The sequence below is a fragment of the Hippocampus zosterae genome, chromosome 13 (genome assembly GCF_025434085.1).
Source record: "Hippocampus zosterae strain Florida chromosome 13, ASM2543408v3, whole genome shotgun sequence".
Lineage (NCBI taxonomy): Eukaryota > Metazoa > Chordata > Actinopteri > Syngnathiformes > Syngnathidae > Hippocampus > Hippocampus zosterae.
This window is the reverse complement of record NC_067463.1, coordinates 17,707,329-17,723,613: the sequence shown is the minus strand read 5'-3', so window position 1 is coordinate 17,723,613 and position 16,285 is coordinate 17,707,329. Positions and strand designations below refer to the sequence as shown.

Sequence of the window (16,285 nt, the reverse complement as noted above, 5' to 3'; positions counted from 1 at the left end):
CTGACCCTGTACATCTGACTAAAAAACTAATGTGCTACTACTACTATCAAATAAAAAGCTGCTGCTATAGTGGTGTTTCCCCACCCTCCCCCGAGTTGGATATTCAAAATGTTTGTTTTTATAAATGGAAATAAAATGAAAACAGGCAGACTTATTTCATGTTTGCTTTTTATTATAATTATTTGAATTGACAAGATGATACAACGTATTGTAATTTATATGCAGGAGATTTCACCATTTTTGCTATCGTGGTTTCTGAATATTAACTGAACAGTCAAACTGTTTTATTCGTTGACCGGATGTTGCTCGGATGATTTCTCCCCTGAAGATAAAAAAGAAAGAGGAAGCGAATATCTTTGGTTGACTATTCCAACTTGTCAACATTTTGCCTGATATCTGAGTGGGTATGCTTACAACTGATTGGGCCAATGGTGAGTGGCATCAGAGGAGCAGAGTCTGAGACAGAACGTCGTACCCTCCTTGTGCAAGGCTACAAAGTGTGTAAAAAGTAACAGCATAAACAGAATTAAGTAGTAATTAAACAATGGACAAGTCGTTGCCATGCTGTGAATCAAACGGAATAGAAAAAAAAATACTTACCGGAATGCAAGAGTGCCTCCTGAGGTCACACAGGCTGAGGCTGCAGTGGAGGTAAACATCTCGGTATTCTCCCTGAAGCAGGAAGAAGAGCGCAGCGAAACGAGCCCGAAGCGATGAGCCACTCTCGACCACCGACACTTGTTGGCGGTCAGCGGGACATCTAAAACAGCCGAGGGGACATCATTGGTTATCATCCTTTTGTAGTCACGAATCGATAGTCATCGCAACTGAGCAGATGCATACTTATTTTGGATGAGAGAGTATCGCTCAGGGTTTGCAGGGTTTGGGGAATGAGAAGCGAAGCAATCCTCCAAAACAAGTGCCAAGCTGGGATCTCTTTTGTCCACCGAGACCCCCACATACAATGGTGAGCCCACTGGAAGGGAAACTGCACCCGCTGCATAAGGCTCTGTGTAATTGGAGTTGCGGAACAGGACCATGGAGGCTCTGGCTTTGTCACCCGAGCCAACAAGAGCACCTTCCAGACTGTCGAGAAAGAGTACATATCATCAATCAAGATAAGTGTCTCTCTTCGCGATTATTCGACAGCCCTTAACATCGTTTATGAGACTTATTATTGCTGACTAGACATGCAATGACTGTACACCTGCAACACCGTTTCTTATAAAATCACAGTTTCCTAAACGAGAGCTGAATCAATTAATTCACGGCAAAGTTCGCCCTAGTAGTTATATAACGACTCACTCCAGGTAGGGCCTGACGGCGACATTCAGCCTGCTGTCTGTGTCCAGGGGATAGGCACACGAGAAAGGAAGTTTCAGAGGAAGGGAGAAGGATGCGTTGTTCAATGGGTAGATGAATAGACTGTTGGAGTAGATGGCGTGTGTCCGGTTGGTCTGCAAGACAGATGAACATGAGATATTATTATTTCATTCAATCACAGCCTTGTTATTGGTGATAGAGTTCAAGAAAAAAATGGCCTTCAGTCTGGCTAAGTACTTTTGTGGTACTTCTTGAACATTAGCATTTGTATGGCACTAACGAGAGACAATTATCATCAGTCATTATGCACGTATGAAAAAATAAATATATCCCCCAAAATTCTTGAATAAGCAGGGATATCCCCCCTGCCCCACAAAAAACACAAAGATTGCTACCCTCAAAAAATATTGCCAAAAAAAAAGATTGACAAAAATAACATCTGCCACCAGGTGAATTCACATGTGCCGACCCGTGAGTATTCGGTAGTTGACTGGATGTTTGAAACCAAGTCTAGGACCATGACCTTGAAGTCCTTCTGTTCATGTACTCATATCATTTCATTCACTGAATATTTTGCAATACAAACAAGATCCTCAAAGTCCTGAGCATCACAAAAGACAGCACAACAAGAGACCCACCAGATAGATGTGCTAAGGTGTCGTGTTTTTGGTTTTGTTTTTACCGTCAGCGTGTTTCCGCAGGCCTGTGCCTTCGTGTCGGCCTCGTACCACACGATGCCACTCTGCACTCTGACCGAGGAACAGTTGTGGACTGCCAGGTTGCCAGAACGTGGGTTGTAACCAGCGCTTGTTATGCTAACCGAATTCAGGCCCACTTGGATTTTGTCAGGACCACAAATAAGGTGTGAAGGTCTGAGTGAAGGTTGGTCAGCTAAAAAAAAAAGAAAAAAATATATGGGTTCATAAATGTCATGGTTTCAGAGTAATTATGCCAAAACTGAATCCAACTTTACCAAGTTACCTTGACAAACCACTCCGGCATCCTCATTGTGACGACAGTTGTGTCTCCCAAATCCAAGATGTCGGCAGCTTGTTATTGAGGTTTCATTTCCAAAACAACGAACATCATCCAACCAGATGGGTCCACTCCCTTGTCCAAAAGCCGCATTGGACGGTGCTGAACGAGCCCTGCCGCAGTCCAACTGTCTACACACCACGTTGGCGTCGGTGAGGTCCCAAAAGTCGTCACACACAGTCCCCCACTGTCCGTTATGGTAGACCTCAACTCTTCCAGAGCAGCGGTTGTCAGAGTTGACCAGCCTCACGGGTGAAGCAGCTAACACAACAGACAGACGGAAGACTCACTCGGCGATGAAAAAACCTTTTGGGATGTTTTTTACAAGGAGAAATTTGGGTCAGTGTCCAAATGTTTACTGTATGGTTCATGACAAACTAACCCAAATGAAAACAATGTTTTTTTTTCCATATCATCTTGGTGAACCACAAGTGGAGCCAAATGAAACGACCTCAAAGATTTTCCTCTGGCGTTGGTGTTCTTTTAAAACCTCAGTGCCGTATCATAATTTCTGGCTGTAATTCGTACCTTCACAAACCACTCCAGCATCCTCGTGGTGACCACAGTTGTGCGACCCGATCCCTTGGTGATTGCATTCTCCCAGCTCTGCTTCACTTCCGGTGCATCTGACGTTGTCCAGCCAAATGGGCCCTCTGCCCTCTCCAAAGTGAGCCATGCGGAGGGCCGCCAGGGCCCTGCCGCAGCCCAACTGCCTGCACACCACTTGCGCATGCTTCAGGTCCCAGATGTCGTCACACACCGTTCCCCACTGCCCGCGTTGGAAGATTTCCACTCTGCCGGAGCAGGAGCCGTTTCCACCATTCGCCAGACGGACCTCCCCCTCATCGAATGGTCCCGCTGGTGTTGTTGGGAAACGAGATGTTGTCCTAGTTGTTCGTGTTGAATTACCGCTACTGTGACCCTCTGTCGTTCTACCCATGACACGGGTCGTTGTTTCAAAGGTGATTGTTGTTGGCTCCATTCCAGAACCATCAGGTTCTGCTGTCGTAAAATAACTTGTTTCATTCACCGCTGAGAACAAGAGACTTCTGTTAGACTGAATGACTCCACAAAGATTTTACGCCGGCGGACCGTTAAAAGTTGATCATCTTTGTACCTGCGCAGTATGCCCAATGACACACGGGCGGCTTCACAAGTTTGTAGACGTAGTAGCTGGAAGCTGCTGCAGCGCAAAGCTTGACATGGATGCGGTTGGAGTCAAAACGGCAGCAGTCTTCACTCCAGGTATTACACACAGCACGAGATACAATTACATCAGACTGTGTGGGATGAGGTTCTCTCAGTGACATGGTGATATGGGTTCCACACTTAAATCCATGGACACACCCCTCAGGAATATGTGCACTGTCTTGTCCAAGAAATAAGCGATACCAGCCATGAAACTCAACATTTCTGTCACACTTTGTAGGTTGGGTCATTCCATGTTGTGTCGAACGCCAATCATCGTCCAGGACAGTGTACACCTCGCAGGGGTCAGCACATCTTGTCCCGTTATTTCCAATGCAGTCCATGCCTGTTGGACACACTGTGTTTCCACAAGTGAACCGGACTGATTGTGAGGAAGGGCCCGATCTGGAGAGTGCGGCAGGCTCGAGGCATTCATAAGTGCCGGGTGTGTTTTGGCAAATCAGCGGTGCCGTGCAAGGTGATTCGGCGAGCGAACACTCGTCCGTGTCCACGCAGCCACTGCCAGGTGCCCACTCGTAACCCTGACTACAACAAGAGCCATCGGCACAGTCGAGCGTATTGTAACAGGTGAGACCGTCGCCGACAAAGCCATCGTTGCACACGCAGGACAAGCCAGTAAAGTCTGACTCTTGGCACATCGCTTCTTCATGGCACAATTCGCAGATGGAAACAACTGCATCTAAAAAGAATAATTCATATTTAATGACAATTTCCACAAGAATCCGTAAAAAGACATCTCACTTTAACATCTTGGTTTGAACTACAGTCTCAGGGTATGATGAATGTGTGAACTGCATCTCGGGTAGTTTGGAGTTCGGCCAGTCTTGGAACTCTGAACATTTTTGCAGTCAAAGAATTTGGGATTGGACCATATTTGAATGGTAAATGTGGAACAAAAGTACCAAGGTGAGACATAGCCGAAGGCAAAGTTCATCCATCCATTTTCAATCCCGCTTATCCCGAAGAGGGTCACGGGGGATGCTGGAGCCTATCCCAGCTAACTTCGAGCAAAAGGCAGACTACACCTCAAACTGGTCACCAGTCAGCCACTGGGCACGTACAGAGATGAAAAACAATTCACATCCACATCCACACTGTCAATGAGTGGGAACCAATCCCACTCTGCCTGCTCTCAAGTCAGTCGAGTGTACAACTAAACCATCAACGACTCAGGAAAAGTTCAAAGCTTGAATTTTGCATCGTTTTAAACTTTACGACTGACGCCAGTTATTTGCTCATACAGTACATTAAAAAAAACAACCACAAAAAAAAACTATGGTAACCTTTGTCTTAACCCGTGCGGTATTTAAAGTGGGTATGACAATGACAGTGCCCAAGCTTCCTGAAAGAATGCATTTATTGTCGTTTGTATACTGTAATTGGTTGATTTTCTTTGAATTACTTCTATTTTTCTGTCACTGATTGTGAGAGGACATCAAACCAAATAATATAAAAATAATATTAACACTTTACCTGAACCTCTTGTAATGAGCTGCAAAATCAGAAAGAGTAATACTCTTCTTGGCATCCCCATACTGGCCATGTGAGAAGAAAAACCATGAAATTCATACATTTTTAAAAAAATGCTTGACGAGATGTGAATAACAGGCAATCATGAAGTCTTGCTATTATGCATGAAAAGCAAATTGCTTTTCTTACCTTGTTACCTTGACAAGCTGTTCAGGAGCTGGTGGTGATGGTTCAAAGTGAGGAAAGAGAGAGGGAATTTATAGCCCAGAATTTCTCGACATAATGACAGACGTCATACAAAACAGTCATTTGTCAAACACAAATGGTTCATTGACAATTCATACTGATAAGGAATTCAATTGAAATGTTACATATTAATCAAAACTACATCCACAAAATAGCCCTCAAATAGGAAAAACCCAGAGTCAATAAACCTTATGGGCGTCAGTCAATATCAGGAGGAAAAGACAACAGAGGATGACAAATGTAGTTTGTACATTCCCCCCGTTAGTGTTAGACATATAACAAAGTATATTATGCAACATGCCAATATACAGTATGTGTATAAAACCTCTTTTATGCCGTATGTCCAAGATGATGTATCATTAATTTTTTAAATATTAGATATACTGTATAATATTATTCATACAATATAAACTTAGATACAATTTCAACAAAAATATGTTGTGAGTCTTATTTCCTTATACAGTACTGGACATCATTTTTTTGAAAGGTTACCAACTTAATTTTTTTTCCATTTTTATTTTTTTCATCTATTTATTTATTGTGTTTATTTTGACTGAACAGTTCATGTTGTCACCCGCTTAAAATAATGGCCTAGTCATATTTTGCCCAGAAAAATCTCCTGAGGATGCTGGCCATCTCTTCGAAACTGGCTACATAAACAGACCATTCAATTCTACCCCTGAAATGACAATCTGAAAAAAATAAGATAATCAGTCTTTAGTTTGTGTGTTTTGTGAAAAAAATTGAAAAAATACATATTCTTTAAGGAAGGCGATATTTAACCATAACAAATACAGATTCATTTATGTTCATGAAAGAGTTTCTCACCCATGCATGATAAAAAACCAAATGCTTTTACTTTTTGTATTCTGTAGTGCGGTTATGCAATAGTTTGTCGAAATAATTAATTTCATATCAGGACATACGGTACACCCTCTGAAAATGTTTTATCCAGCGTAACTGAAGTAAACGATTAACTTGTTGCTTTGTTCTACCCAGAGTGCTTACCCAATACGGGCATTTTCTTTATGCCAGTAAACTGCACTTACATATTCCTGAAATTATGTTGTAAAGCAAGCAAGTACTTATTGTAATTTCGGTGCAGTTATGTAATTAGGACCACCTCATCGGGTGAGGATGTCAAAAAGACGTGACTGCACATGGTGACAAATCACTGGACAGAAGGGTTATAAGGAGGGTTAATTTCCTGAGGAATCTGACCATCCTTATCGTAGTATGAAAGACCATGTCAAGGGAATTACAAGATTTGTTTCTAAATACATGGTGTGTGTTTGTGGATAAATGCTGAAAGCATGTTCAAATACCACACCCAGACAGCATCAACCGAGGAGGGCGATCAGCCAGGTCGGGAGGAGCCCCGGTTCGTTGTGATATGGAAAATGCCACTTCTCCATCCAGAATTTTGCACACGCTCCTCTTTCGGAAATGTCCAAATATTTAAGACCCAGTGTTAGGACAAAAATAAAAAATACAAATTTAAAAATAGCTTGTTTTGCTAGCCTGTTTTGAAAGAACAAAATACAGAACTGAGTTCAGTGCAGTTGAGACATGGCAATTTGCAGTGCTTTAAGTGGACCGGTATGCAGCTCTATGGAGGACCAGCACTTCTCAATTTTAGCCTTTAACGGACCAGGACTTCATATGCGTCAACAGCACTGTCGCGTTGCATGGTGGTGGTGGTGGACCCCAAAAAGCAGGAAGGAGGGAGGAGCCCTCCTTCTTTTAAACTTGACAAATTGCATTAAAATACTAAGGAAACGAATTCCAGAACACACAAAGTCTGGAAAACATAACAAATCCAAAGTAGCAAACAAACAATGGCATAAGCAAAAAACAAAGTGATAAACACAAACCAACAGAAACCGTGACACCAACTAACATGACAGAAGCAAACAATGACCTGACCATGAGTGGGCGGGCGGGAGTCCTTTTATACGACTAATTACATAACGACCAACAGGTGTGCAGCTGCAGGGGTAGCCCTACAGTGCCACCTGTTGGTCACAAACAGAATCATGACAAGCACCCTCCCTTGTTCTATTTCTCTCGTCTTTTGTGAAACTGATACGACTCCTTCATTAAATTCAGTACCTCAAAAAATACAATTCAATTAAATTAAATTTAGAGAATAGAAGCTCGGGTGGCCCGGTAGTCCAGGGGTTAGCACGTCGGCTTCACAGTGCAGAGGTACCGGGTTCGATTCCAGCTCCGGCCTCCCTGTGTGGAGTTTGCATGTTCTCCCCGGGCCTGCGTGGGTTTTCTCCGGGTGCTCCGGTTTCCTCCCACATTCCAAAAATATGCATGGCAGGCTGATTGAACACTCTGAATTGTCCCTAGGTGTGAGTGTGAGCGTGGATGGTTGTTCGTCTATGTGTGCCCTGCGATTGGCTGGCAACCGATTCAGGGTGTCCCCCGCCTACTGCCCGGAGACAACTGGGATAGGCTCCAGCACCCCCCGCTACCCTAGTGAGGATCAAGCGGTACGGAAGATGAATGAATGAATGAATATAAGCTAAGCAAATAATACATGTATGCCAATGCAATAGACTTAGTAAGCTTTTATTGTGAAGTTGACTGACGTGGTGGCGCGCTTGACTCATCGTTTCGACATTTCGGCTTGCCTTGTCACAGTTTTACATTACATAGTTGCGACCGAAATCTACACAACAATCCGAAATCATATTCAATCACTAATTTAGAGTCTTATTAACTGCTTTGTGACTACACCGTCATTGTATGATACGGCACAAGTGTCCACCGTTTACAACCAGCAATTAGCCACTAGCTGCTAGCAATTAGTGCCCAGCTGGCAAAAGCATCACAGGTCAAGTGTACAGGTGTATGTCAGAAAAAGTTTTAAACTGTTGACCCTATAGATGTTGGCGTGGCACCAAAAGGCCCCAAAGAGAACCTGGACTGGTGATGATGATGATGATGATTCAGACACACATTAACCTTGCGAGTCCTCGCGTGGTGAGATGCCTGTGAGCGGCGCGAGGGGTGAAGGCCGGCGCTCTTGGGCACCAGACGCGGCAAAATGCCCACCAGCCGGCGGGGAAGGAGGTGGGGTTTCACCGGAAGGTGAGGCGCCCAGCGCCACCCCACAACCCTCCTTAAACAATAATCAGGCGAGGGCCCTTCCAGGGCCCACACTGGGTGTGAACCTCGCGAGGCGCCAGCGAAGGTCATACCAGGTGTGGGACCTGATGGGGGCCGATTGCCCAGGAGGAAGAGGAGGAGAAGGAGGAGGAACCTTGTGAGTGAAGCGCAGTTACTAATGATGCGATCAGGAATTGGACAGAACATGGCCACTGTTGATCAAATGACCAAATAAGGTACTAATTAACACATAACTGTTCATAGGGCGGGCCGGTGGACCAGTGGTTACAGCGTCGACCTCACAGTGCAGGGGTGCAGGGTTCGAGCTCCAGTCTCCCTGTGTGGAGTTTGCATGTTCTCCCCGTGCCTGCGTGGATTTTCTCCGGGTACTCCAGTTTCCTCCCACACTCCAAAAACATGCTTGGCAGGCTGATTGAACACTCTAAATTGTCCCTAGGTGTGAGTGTGAGTATAGATGGTTGTTTGTCTCTGTGTGCCCTGTGATTGGCTGGCAACCGGTTCAGGGTGTCCCCCCGTCTAATGCCTGAAGACGGCTGGGATAGGCTTCAGCACCCCCGCGACCCATGTGAGGATCAAGTGGATCGGAAAATAGATGGATAACTGTGTGTTGATTGATTATCTGTTATATTTATTTATTTGTTAAGTTCATGATCTGCTTTAACCCCCGGCCTAATTTATCTGGCAACAGGCGAATAAGGGGAGTATCAACATTTATTCTTTTCCACTTTTGGCAGTGGCAATATTATCACATCCAAGAAATCATTTAGCATTTCTTTTGTAAAGTAACAGACTTCAAACACCCCTTTTCATTGCAATGAAGACCACAAGACATTCTTTTCAAAATGCTTGTATCCTTTAATTTGAAGATGATTTGTTGATTATTATCAGTCAGAGATTGTCACTTTCAAAGAGCAAAGGGATTGTATGAGAAATAATCATGCTGTCCTGCACGGTGAGATTTGTGCTGAACCCTTCTGTCTCACATTCAGGAGGTCCGAATCCAATCCATGTTGAAACATCTCTGTGTGGAGCTTGCACTTCCTCCTCATGCTCGAGTGGATCTTCTCCGGATTCTCCAGTCACATCTGCCCCCAACGCCACGTCTCAAAAAATTTCTTTGGTTAATGAATTACTCATAGATTTGAATGAAAGTCTAATGATTGTTTGTCTATTTGTTGCCTGTGTTTGACTGCTGAATGGTCGAGGGCGTACCCCACCTCCAAACCAGGTCATTCTTTTTTAGTGGATGTCACTCAGATGATTTATTCCCTGAAGATAAACAAGAGGAAAGAAGGCGAAAAGGCCTTTGCAATTATTTCTATTTTGTCAACACACTGTATAGCCTGGTAGCCGAATGAGTATGCTTACAAGTGATTGGGCCAATGGTGAGTGGCTTCGTTGGGACAGAGTCTGAGACAGAGCGGTGTGCTCTCCTTGCGCAAGGCTAAGTGGTGGGAGCACATGAAAAGCAAAAGGAAAACGTTATAACCAAGTGGGTAATAAACATGGGACAAGTAGTTGCCTTGCTGTGAATCAAACAGAATCGAGTATATTACTGACCGGAATGCAAGAGTGCCTCCTGCGGTCACACAGGCTGAGGCTGCAGTGGAGGTAAACATCACGGTATTCTCCCTGAAGCAGGAAGAAGAGCGCAGCGAAACGAGCCCGAAGCGATGAGCCACTCTCGACCACCGACACTTGTTGGCGGTCAACGGGACATCTAAAAGAGCCGAGGGGACATCATTGGTTATCATCCTTTTGTAGTCACGAATCGATAGTCATCGCAACTGAGCAGATGCATACTTATTTTGGATGAGAGAGTATCGCTCAGGGTTTGCAGGGTTTGGGGAGTGAGAAGCGAAGCAATCCTCCAAAACAAGTGCCAAGCTGGGATCTCTTTTGTCCACCGAGACCCCCACATACAATGGTGAGCCCACTGGAAGGGAAACTGCACCCGCTGGATAAGCCCCTGTGTAATTGGAGTTGCGGAACAGGACCATGGAGGCTCTGGCTTTGTCACCCGAGCCAACAAGAGCACCTTCCAGACTGTCGAGAAAAAGCAGGTCGTCATTCTCAGTCATAGTTTCTCATCGTCGGAATTGAAATGAGAACGTGTAATTTAAAAACTTTGCATTTCGGTCGCAGGGATGTTAACTGTCAATGATAGTTAACATCCCTGCAGATGTTAATTATCATGTCATTTAAGCCTTTCAGGGATAGCGGTTACTGCAGTGGACAGCGTATCATGTTATCAGGTTACAGGGTGCATGAAAGGGTTCAAATAATGACAAATCAACAATTCACTTTGAAACAAAGCCCCATGATACAAATGCAGTTCAATTTACCGTACATTTCCCATTGACCCTGACTGGCCAAACTGTTCAACAACCGTGCAATACTTTCCCGATAAACATTACATCAATTACTTATGACGGCAATTGGAGTCCCATTCACGAAACAACGACTCACTCCAGGTAGGGCCTGACGGCGACATTCAGCCGGCTGTCTGTGTCCAGGGGATAGGCACACGAGAAAGGAAGTTTCAGAGGAATGGAGAAGGATGCGTTGTTCAATGGGTAGATGAATAGACTGTTGGAGTAGATGGCGTGTGTCCGGTTGGTCTGCAAGACAGATCAAACGGCACTTTCTGTTGAACTGCTGCCACTGTGGTCTGATTTGATCTTGAATGCAATGCAAATGTAGCATGTTTGGGTGGGTTTTTGTGGTGTTCCAGATGATGTTGATTATTTGGGGTTTTTTTGATCGTTAGTCCAGATGAGTGTAACCATCGATGCTAAAGATTTTTTTTCTTTGTTGAGCTGGTACAAAGGAACATTGGTATTGACGAAGTACAAGTTACCTAACTCGTGGGTGGGCAAACTACGGCCCGCGGGCCGGATCCGGCCCGTTGGTATTTTTAATCCGGCCCGCCGAAGATTGGTACACAATAAAGGTTTGATTGCATTCATTTCGTTTGGACTTGTAATGACGGGTATTTCAACACCAGGTGGCGCAGTTACTTCAAGTTGCAGAGCACAGGGAGGGAGGGGAAGACGAAGAAAGAGGGAGAGAGTTATGACCATGGAAGGGAAAGTGATATGTATCTGATTAAACGAAGCGGGTAACAAAGTACGAAACATTCAGGAGACGCCTGGAGTCGGAAAGACTCAAATCTTTCAAAAACAAGGAAGCGATTCTTACTCAGTCCGATTCTGGCAATTTCCATGCTCAGAGTGAATTGTTTGTGGCTCGAGTAAATGAACATTTCCTAGAATGGTTCATTGTTATCATGTTAAAAACTTTCCGCAAACTGGACCGCTAATAAGAGTCGGAGAGCAGTCAAATGTGTAGAGCGTGAACAACAGGGGGCTCAGTACACATCCTTGAGGAGAACTGGTGCTGAGTGTGATGGTGGAGGAGAATGTTACATTATTACTGGTATACAAAGACATTGTGCTATCTTCTTTATTTTCTATTTCAATTTCTAACTTTTGGCCCGGGCCTCCACAATATTTTCTGCTTCTCATTTGGCCCCCCCCGGGAAAATAATTGCCCACCCCTGCTATATACCATAGTTGTGTCATTGTTGCCATTTAAAAAAATATGTTATGCTTTTGATCTGTTGATGTTTGGTATGGACTGTCAACATATGCAGTTTTTTTATATGTACTGTATCTTGTGCTGACCCGGCCCACCTGTTAAATTTTAGAAATCAATGTGGCCCCCGAGCCAAAAAGTTTGCCTACCCCTGACCTAACTAACCTATGAGGGGTTGAGGTACATGCGGTTGCATGGCCCATTTTTTTCTTTGCTTTGTGTTACTGTCAATCAGCGGCATGCAAAGAATCACAATCAATATTTTTGCATTGCATACTGCAGTCCATAAAACTCACCCAAATTATCAGCAATTGGTTGCAAACAAGATTGAAGAATATTTGTGACACCATACCAATGGCATAATAAACTGCGTTGATTGCGGACAGCACTCATTACTCGGAGTGAAGTTGCAGGAAGTAAACTCTCGAATCGTTGAATTCATGATATCAAATTCATGATGAGCAAACTTGGACAGAAGCTGTTTTTAAATGAACGTGAGTCGAAAGTACAGTTGTGCTAAGGTGTCGTGTTTTTGGTTTTGTTTTTACCGTCAGCGTGTTTCCGCAGGCCTGTGCCTTCGTGTCGGCCTCGTACCACACGATGCCACTCTGCACTCTGACCGAGGAACAGTTGTGGACTGCCAGGTTGCCAGAACGTGGGTTGTAACCAGCGCTTGTTATGCTAACCGAATTCAGGCCCACTTGGATTTTGTCAGGACCACAAATAAGGTGTGAAGGTCTGAGTGAAGGTTGGTCAGCTAAAAAAAAAAGAAAAAAATATATGGGTTCATGAATGTCATGGTTTCAGAGTAATTATACCAAAACTGAATCCAACTTTACCAAGTTACCTTGACAAACCACTCCGGCGTCCTCGTTGTGACGACAGTTGTGTCTCCCAAATCCAAGATGTCGGCAGCTTGTTATTGAGGTTTCATTTCCAAAACAACGAACATCATCCAACCAGATGGGTCCACTCCCTTGTCCAAAAGCCGCATTGGACGGTGCTGAACGAGCCCTGCCGCAGTCCAACTGTCTACACACCACGTTGGCGTCGGTGAGGTCCCAAAAGTCGTCACACACAGTCCCCCACTGTCCATTATGGTAGACCTCAACTCTTCCAGCGCAGCGGTTGTCAGAGTTGACCAGCCTCACGGGTGAAGTAGCTAACACAACAGACAGACAGAAGACTCACTCGGCGATGAAAAAATCTTTTGGGATGTTTTTTACAAGGAGATATTTGGGTCAGTGTCCAAATGTTTACTGTATGGTTCATGACAAACTAACCCAAATGAAAAGAATGTTTTTTTCCATATCATCTTGTTGAACCATATGTGGAGCCAAATGAAACGACCTCAAAGATTTTCCTCTGCCGTTGGTGTTCTTTTAAAACCTCAGTGCCGTATCATAATTTCTGGCTGTAATTCGTACCTTCACAAACCACTCCAGCATCCTCGTGGTGACCACAGTTGTGCGACCCGATCCCTTGGTGATTGCACTCTCCCAGCTTTGCTTCACTTCCGGTGCATCTGACGTTGTCCAGCCAAATGGGCCCTCTGCCCTCTCCAAAGTGAGCCCTGTGGAGGGCCGCCAGGGCCCTGCCACAGCCCAACTGCCTGCACACCACTTGCGCATGCTTCAGGTCCCAGATGTCGTCACACACCGTTCCCCACTGCCCACGTTGGAAGATTTCCACTCTGCCGGAGCAGGAGCTGTTTCCACCATTCGCCAGACGGACCTCCCCTTCATCGAATGGTCCCGCTGGTGTTGTTGGGAAAGGAGATGTTGTCCTTGGTGTTGCTGGTGTTGTTTGTAGGGGATGGAGGTCTGTCGTTTCATCATTTGGTAAAGTGGTTGGATTAACTTCAGGTGCTGGTGTAGAATCTATTCCGTTCACCTCTGAAAAAAAAAACGTTTTTCATCACACAAACATTGACAACAAGTGACTGAGAAATATTTTATTTTTGTTATATCATCTAGCTAATGGATGGATCTTATGCTGCCTATATTTGAGTGTAAATTATTTCAAACAGAGAAATACCTGCACAATAAGCAAGACGGCATGTCGATGGCTTCACAAGTTTATACACGTAGTAGCTGCTCGCTGCCGTAGAGCAAAGCTTGACATGGATGTTGTGTGAAGCAAAATGGCAGCATTCACCCTCCCATGCGTTACACACAGTACGAGATGCGATCATATTAGACTGTGTGGGATGAGGTCCTCTTATCCACAACGGTGCGTGGGTTCCACACATGTTTTCATCTATACATCTCTCGGGAATACGTGCATTGTTGCGCCCCAGAAACAGACGATACCAGCCTCGCCACTCAATATTTCGGTCACATATTGCCAAGTTGGAGTTATTATATCTAAACTGTGTCGAACGCCACTCGTCGTTCAAGGCAGTGTAGTCCTGACAGGGATCAGCACATCTATTTCCAATACAGTCCATGCCATTTCGACATACTGTGTTTCCACAAGGGAACTGGAGTGATTGTGAGGAAGGGCCCCATCTGGAGTGTGCGGCAGGCTCGAGGCATTCATAAGTGCCGGGTGTGTTTTGGCAAATCAGCGGTGCCGTGCAAGGTGATTCGGCGAGCGAACACTCGTCCGTGTCCACGCAGCCACTGCCAGGTGCCCACTCGTAACCTTGACTACAACAAGAGCCATCGGCACAGTCGAGCGTATTGTAACAGGTGAGACCGTCGCCGACCAAGCCATCGTTGCACACGCAGGAGAAGCTAGTAATGGAGTCGCCTCTTTCGTCTGACTCTTCACACGTTGCTTCTTCGTGGCAGGAACCACAGCTGGAAACAACTGTCCCTAAGTTGATGAAAAAGAAAAATGGAATTCTCCTGCGCACTCATGACATAAGTGAGGAAAAGTGGTCCGGAATACGGACAGAAGCATAAATACTTGAGAGTATATCGATAATCAGAATTGGCCTTTTGCTTCATCAATTCGTATTGAGAACTGAATGCAATATTTTTGGGTGGACATTTTTAATCGTACTGGCATGGGATACACGCAGTAAATGTGTACTGCAAAAAAAAAAAAAAAATTCAAAATGGGATTTTAACATCTCCTACCACAAAGGGACAGACCAACAGGAAGGTTTTGGTTTGATTATAAAAACGGCATACCTGAAATCCCGCCGGTGTTGAGCAGTAGGATTAGGGGCAAAAACACCCCTCCAAACATCTTCATATTGATCCACACGCAGAACTTGCTGAAAGGCAATGATCCCAAGTTCAGACAGATTTCAAAGGTACATTTTATTCTCCAAAAAATCAAGGGTTGTCTTTGAGTTACCTTCGAAACGAAGAGAGCCTCTGAGTTGTTGATGATGTTGCTGGTGATGAGAGTGTGACAGAATTTATACTGTCGACCAGCTTTTGGTGTCGAAAGATCATACAAAGCAATCAATTGTCTGACACAAAAAATAAGTGCTTGACTACCTTGATTCTGAGGAATTGGTAAATATGACATACAATCAAACAAAACTGAAACACAAAGCCCAGAGCCAAGAACCAGGAATTCAATGTAAGGCGTGCGATTAAAAAAAAAAAAAAGGTGATAAATGAGGTTGCTCCCTTTCTCTCAGAAGTAGTGACGCAAATGCCAATGGAATGATATGGGAGTGAATAGATCATATCATAATTTATTTGTAACCAAATAGAATCCTTTGAATAAATCAGTCTTCAATTGTCACATTGAGAACATTGAAAAAAATGTTTGCCTGGGCTTTTATTCGGCTCATATCCAGTACAGCCTAATTAGAAAAAAAAAGGAAGATTAATGTGCAGTATACCCAAAATACGCCTATTCATTCATTCCCTTGATGTGGTCTATTGAAGCATTCCCATTTACATGTCATGTTCATTGACTAATACAGTATTCCTTAACCTTGGTTCGATGGCACTCGAGGGGTTCAGTGAAACAGTCTCAGTGGTTCGACGGAGCCTCTGGCATACAATGAATTTTTTTTTAACTACTTATATCTTGACATTTGATTGACTTTTTTTCCCTTTTTAAGGAAATCTTAAATTTGCAAAAAATCATATTTGTTTTATTTTTCACTAATGAAGGGTTGAACTGGTTGGGTTTGGTGCCTCAAACAAGGTTAAGAGGCACTGGACAAACAGAAACAGCTGCATTTGAAAACATACTATTGGCAGAAAATATGGCATATTCTAATGATGTTCTGTATTTTTGTGGGGGTAGAGGAGGGGTGGGGGAGTAGGTCTAGTCGCCATTCCTTATTTTT

General features: G+C 44.2%; 1 protein-coding gene across 4 annotated transcripts; it reads right to left on the bottom strand.

Moving 5' to 3' along the window:
• Positions 1–151: 151 nt before the first annotated feature.
• On the bottom strand, positions 152–15,446 carry LOC127612552 (uromodulin). 4 transcript variants are annotated; one of them, XM_052083239.1, is made up of 13 exons: positions 15,331–15,446; positions 15,162–15,247; positions 14,059–14,841; positions 13,449–13,916; positions 3,295–3,423; positions 2,887–3,216; positions 2,305–2,619; positions 2,006–2,214; positions 1,306–1,457; positions 844–1,086; positions 601–760; positions 415–490; positions 152–322 (listed from the first exon to the last, which is right to left on the bottom strand). In XM_052083239.1, exons 1-13 carry the CDS (start codon positions 15,429–15,431, stop codon positions 285–287), a joined length of 3,090 nt encoding a protein of 1,029 aa, XP_051939199.1. In that variant the 5' UTR covers positions 15,432–15,446; the 3' UTR covers positions 152–284. The 4 variants fall into 4 exon arrangements, with proteins under 4 accessions (XP_051939199.1, XP_051939200.1, XP_051939202.1 ...); XM_052083240.1 differs by having other exon boundaries at positions 3,295–3,390; XM_052083242.1 differs by lacking the exons at positions 13,449–13,916; positions 14,059–14,841; positions 15,162–15,247; positions 15,331–15,446 and adding exons at positions 3,476–4,246; positions 5,041–5,127 and having other exon boundaries at positions 3,295–3,390.
• Positions 15,447–16,285: the final 839 nt, after the last annotated feature.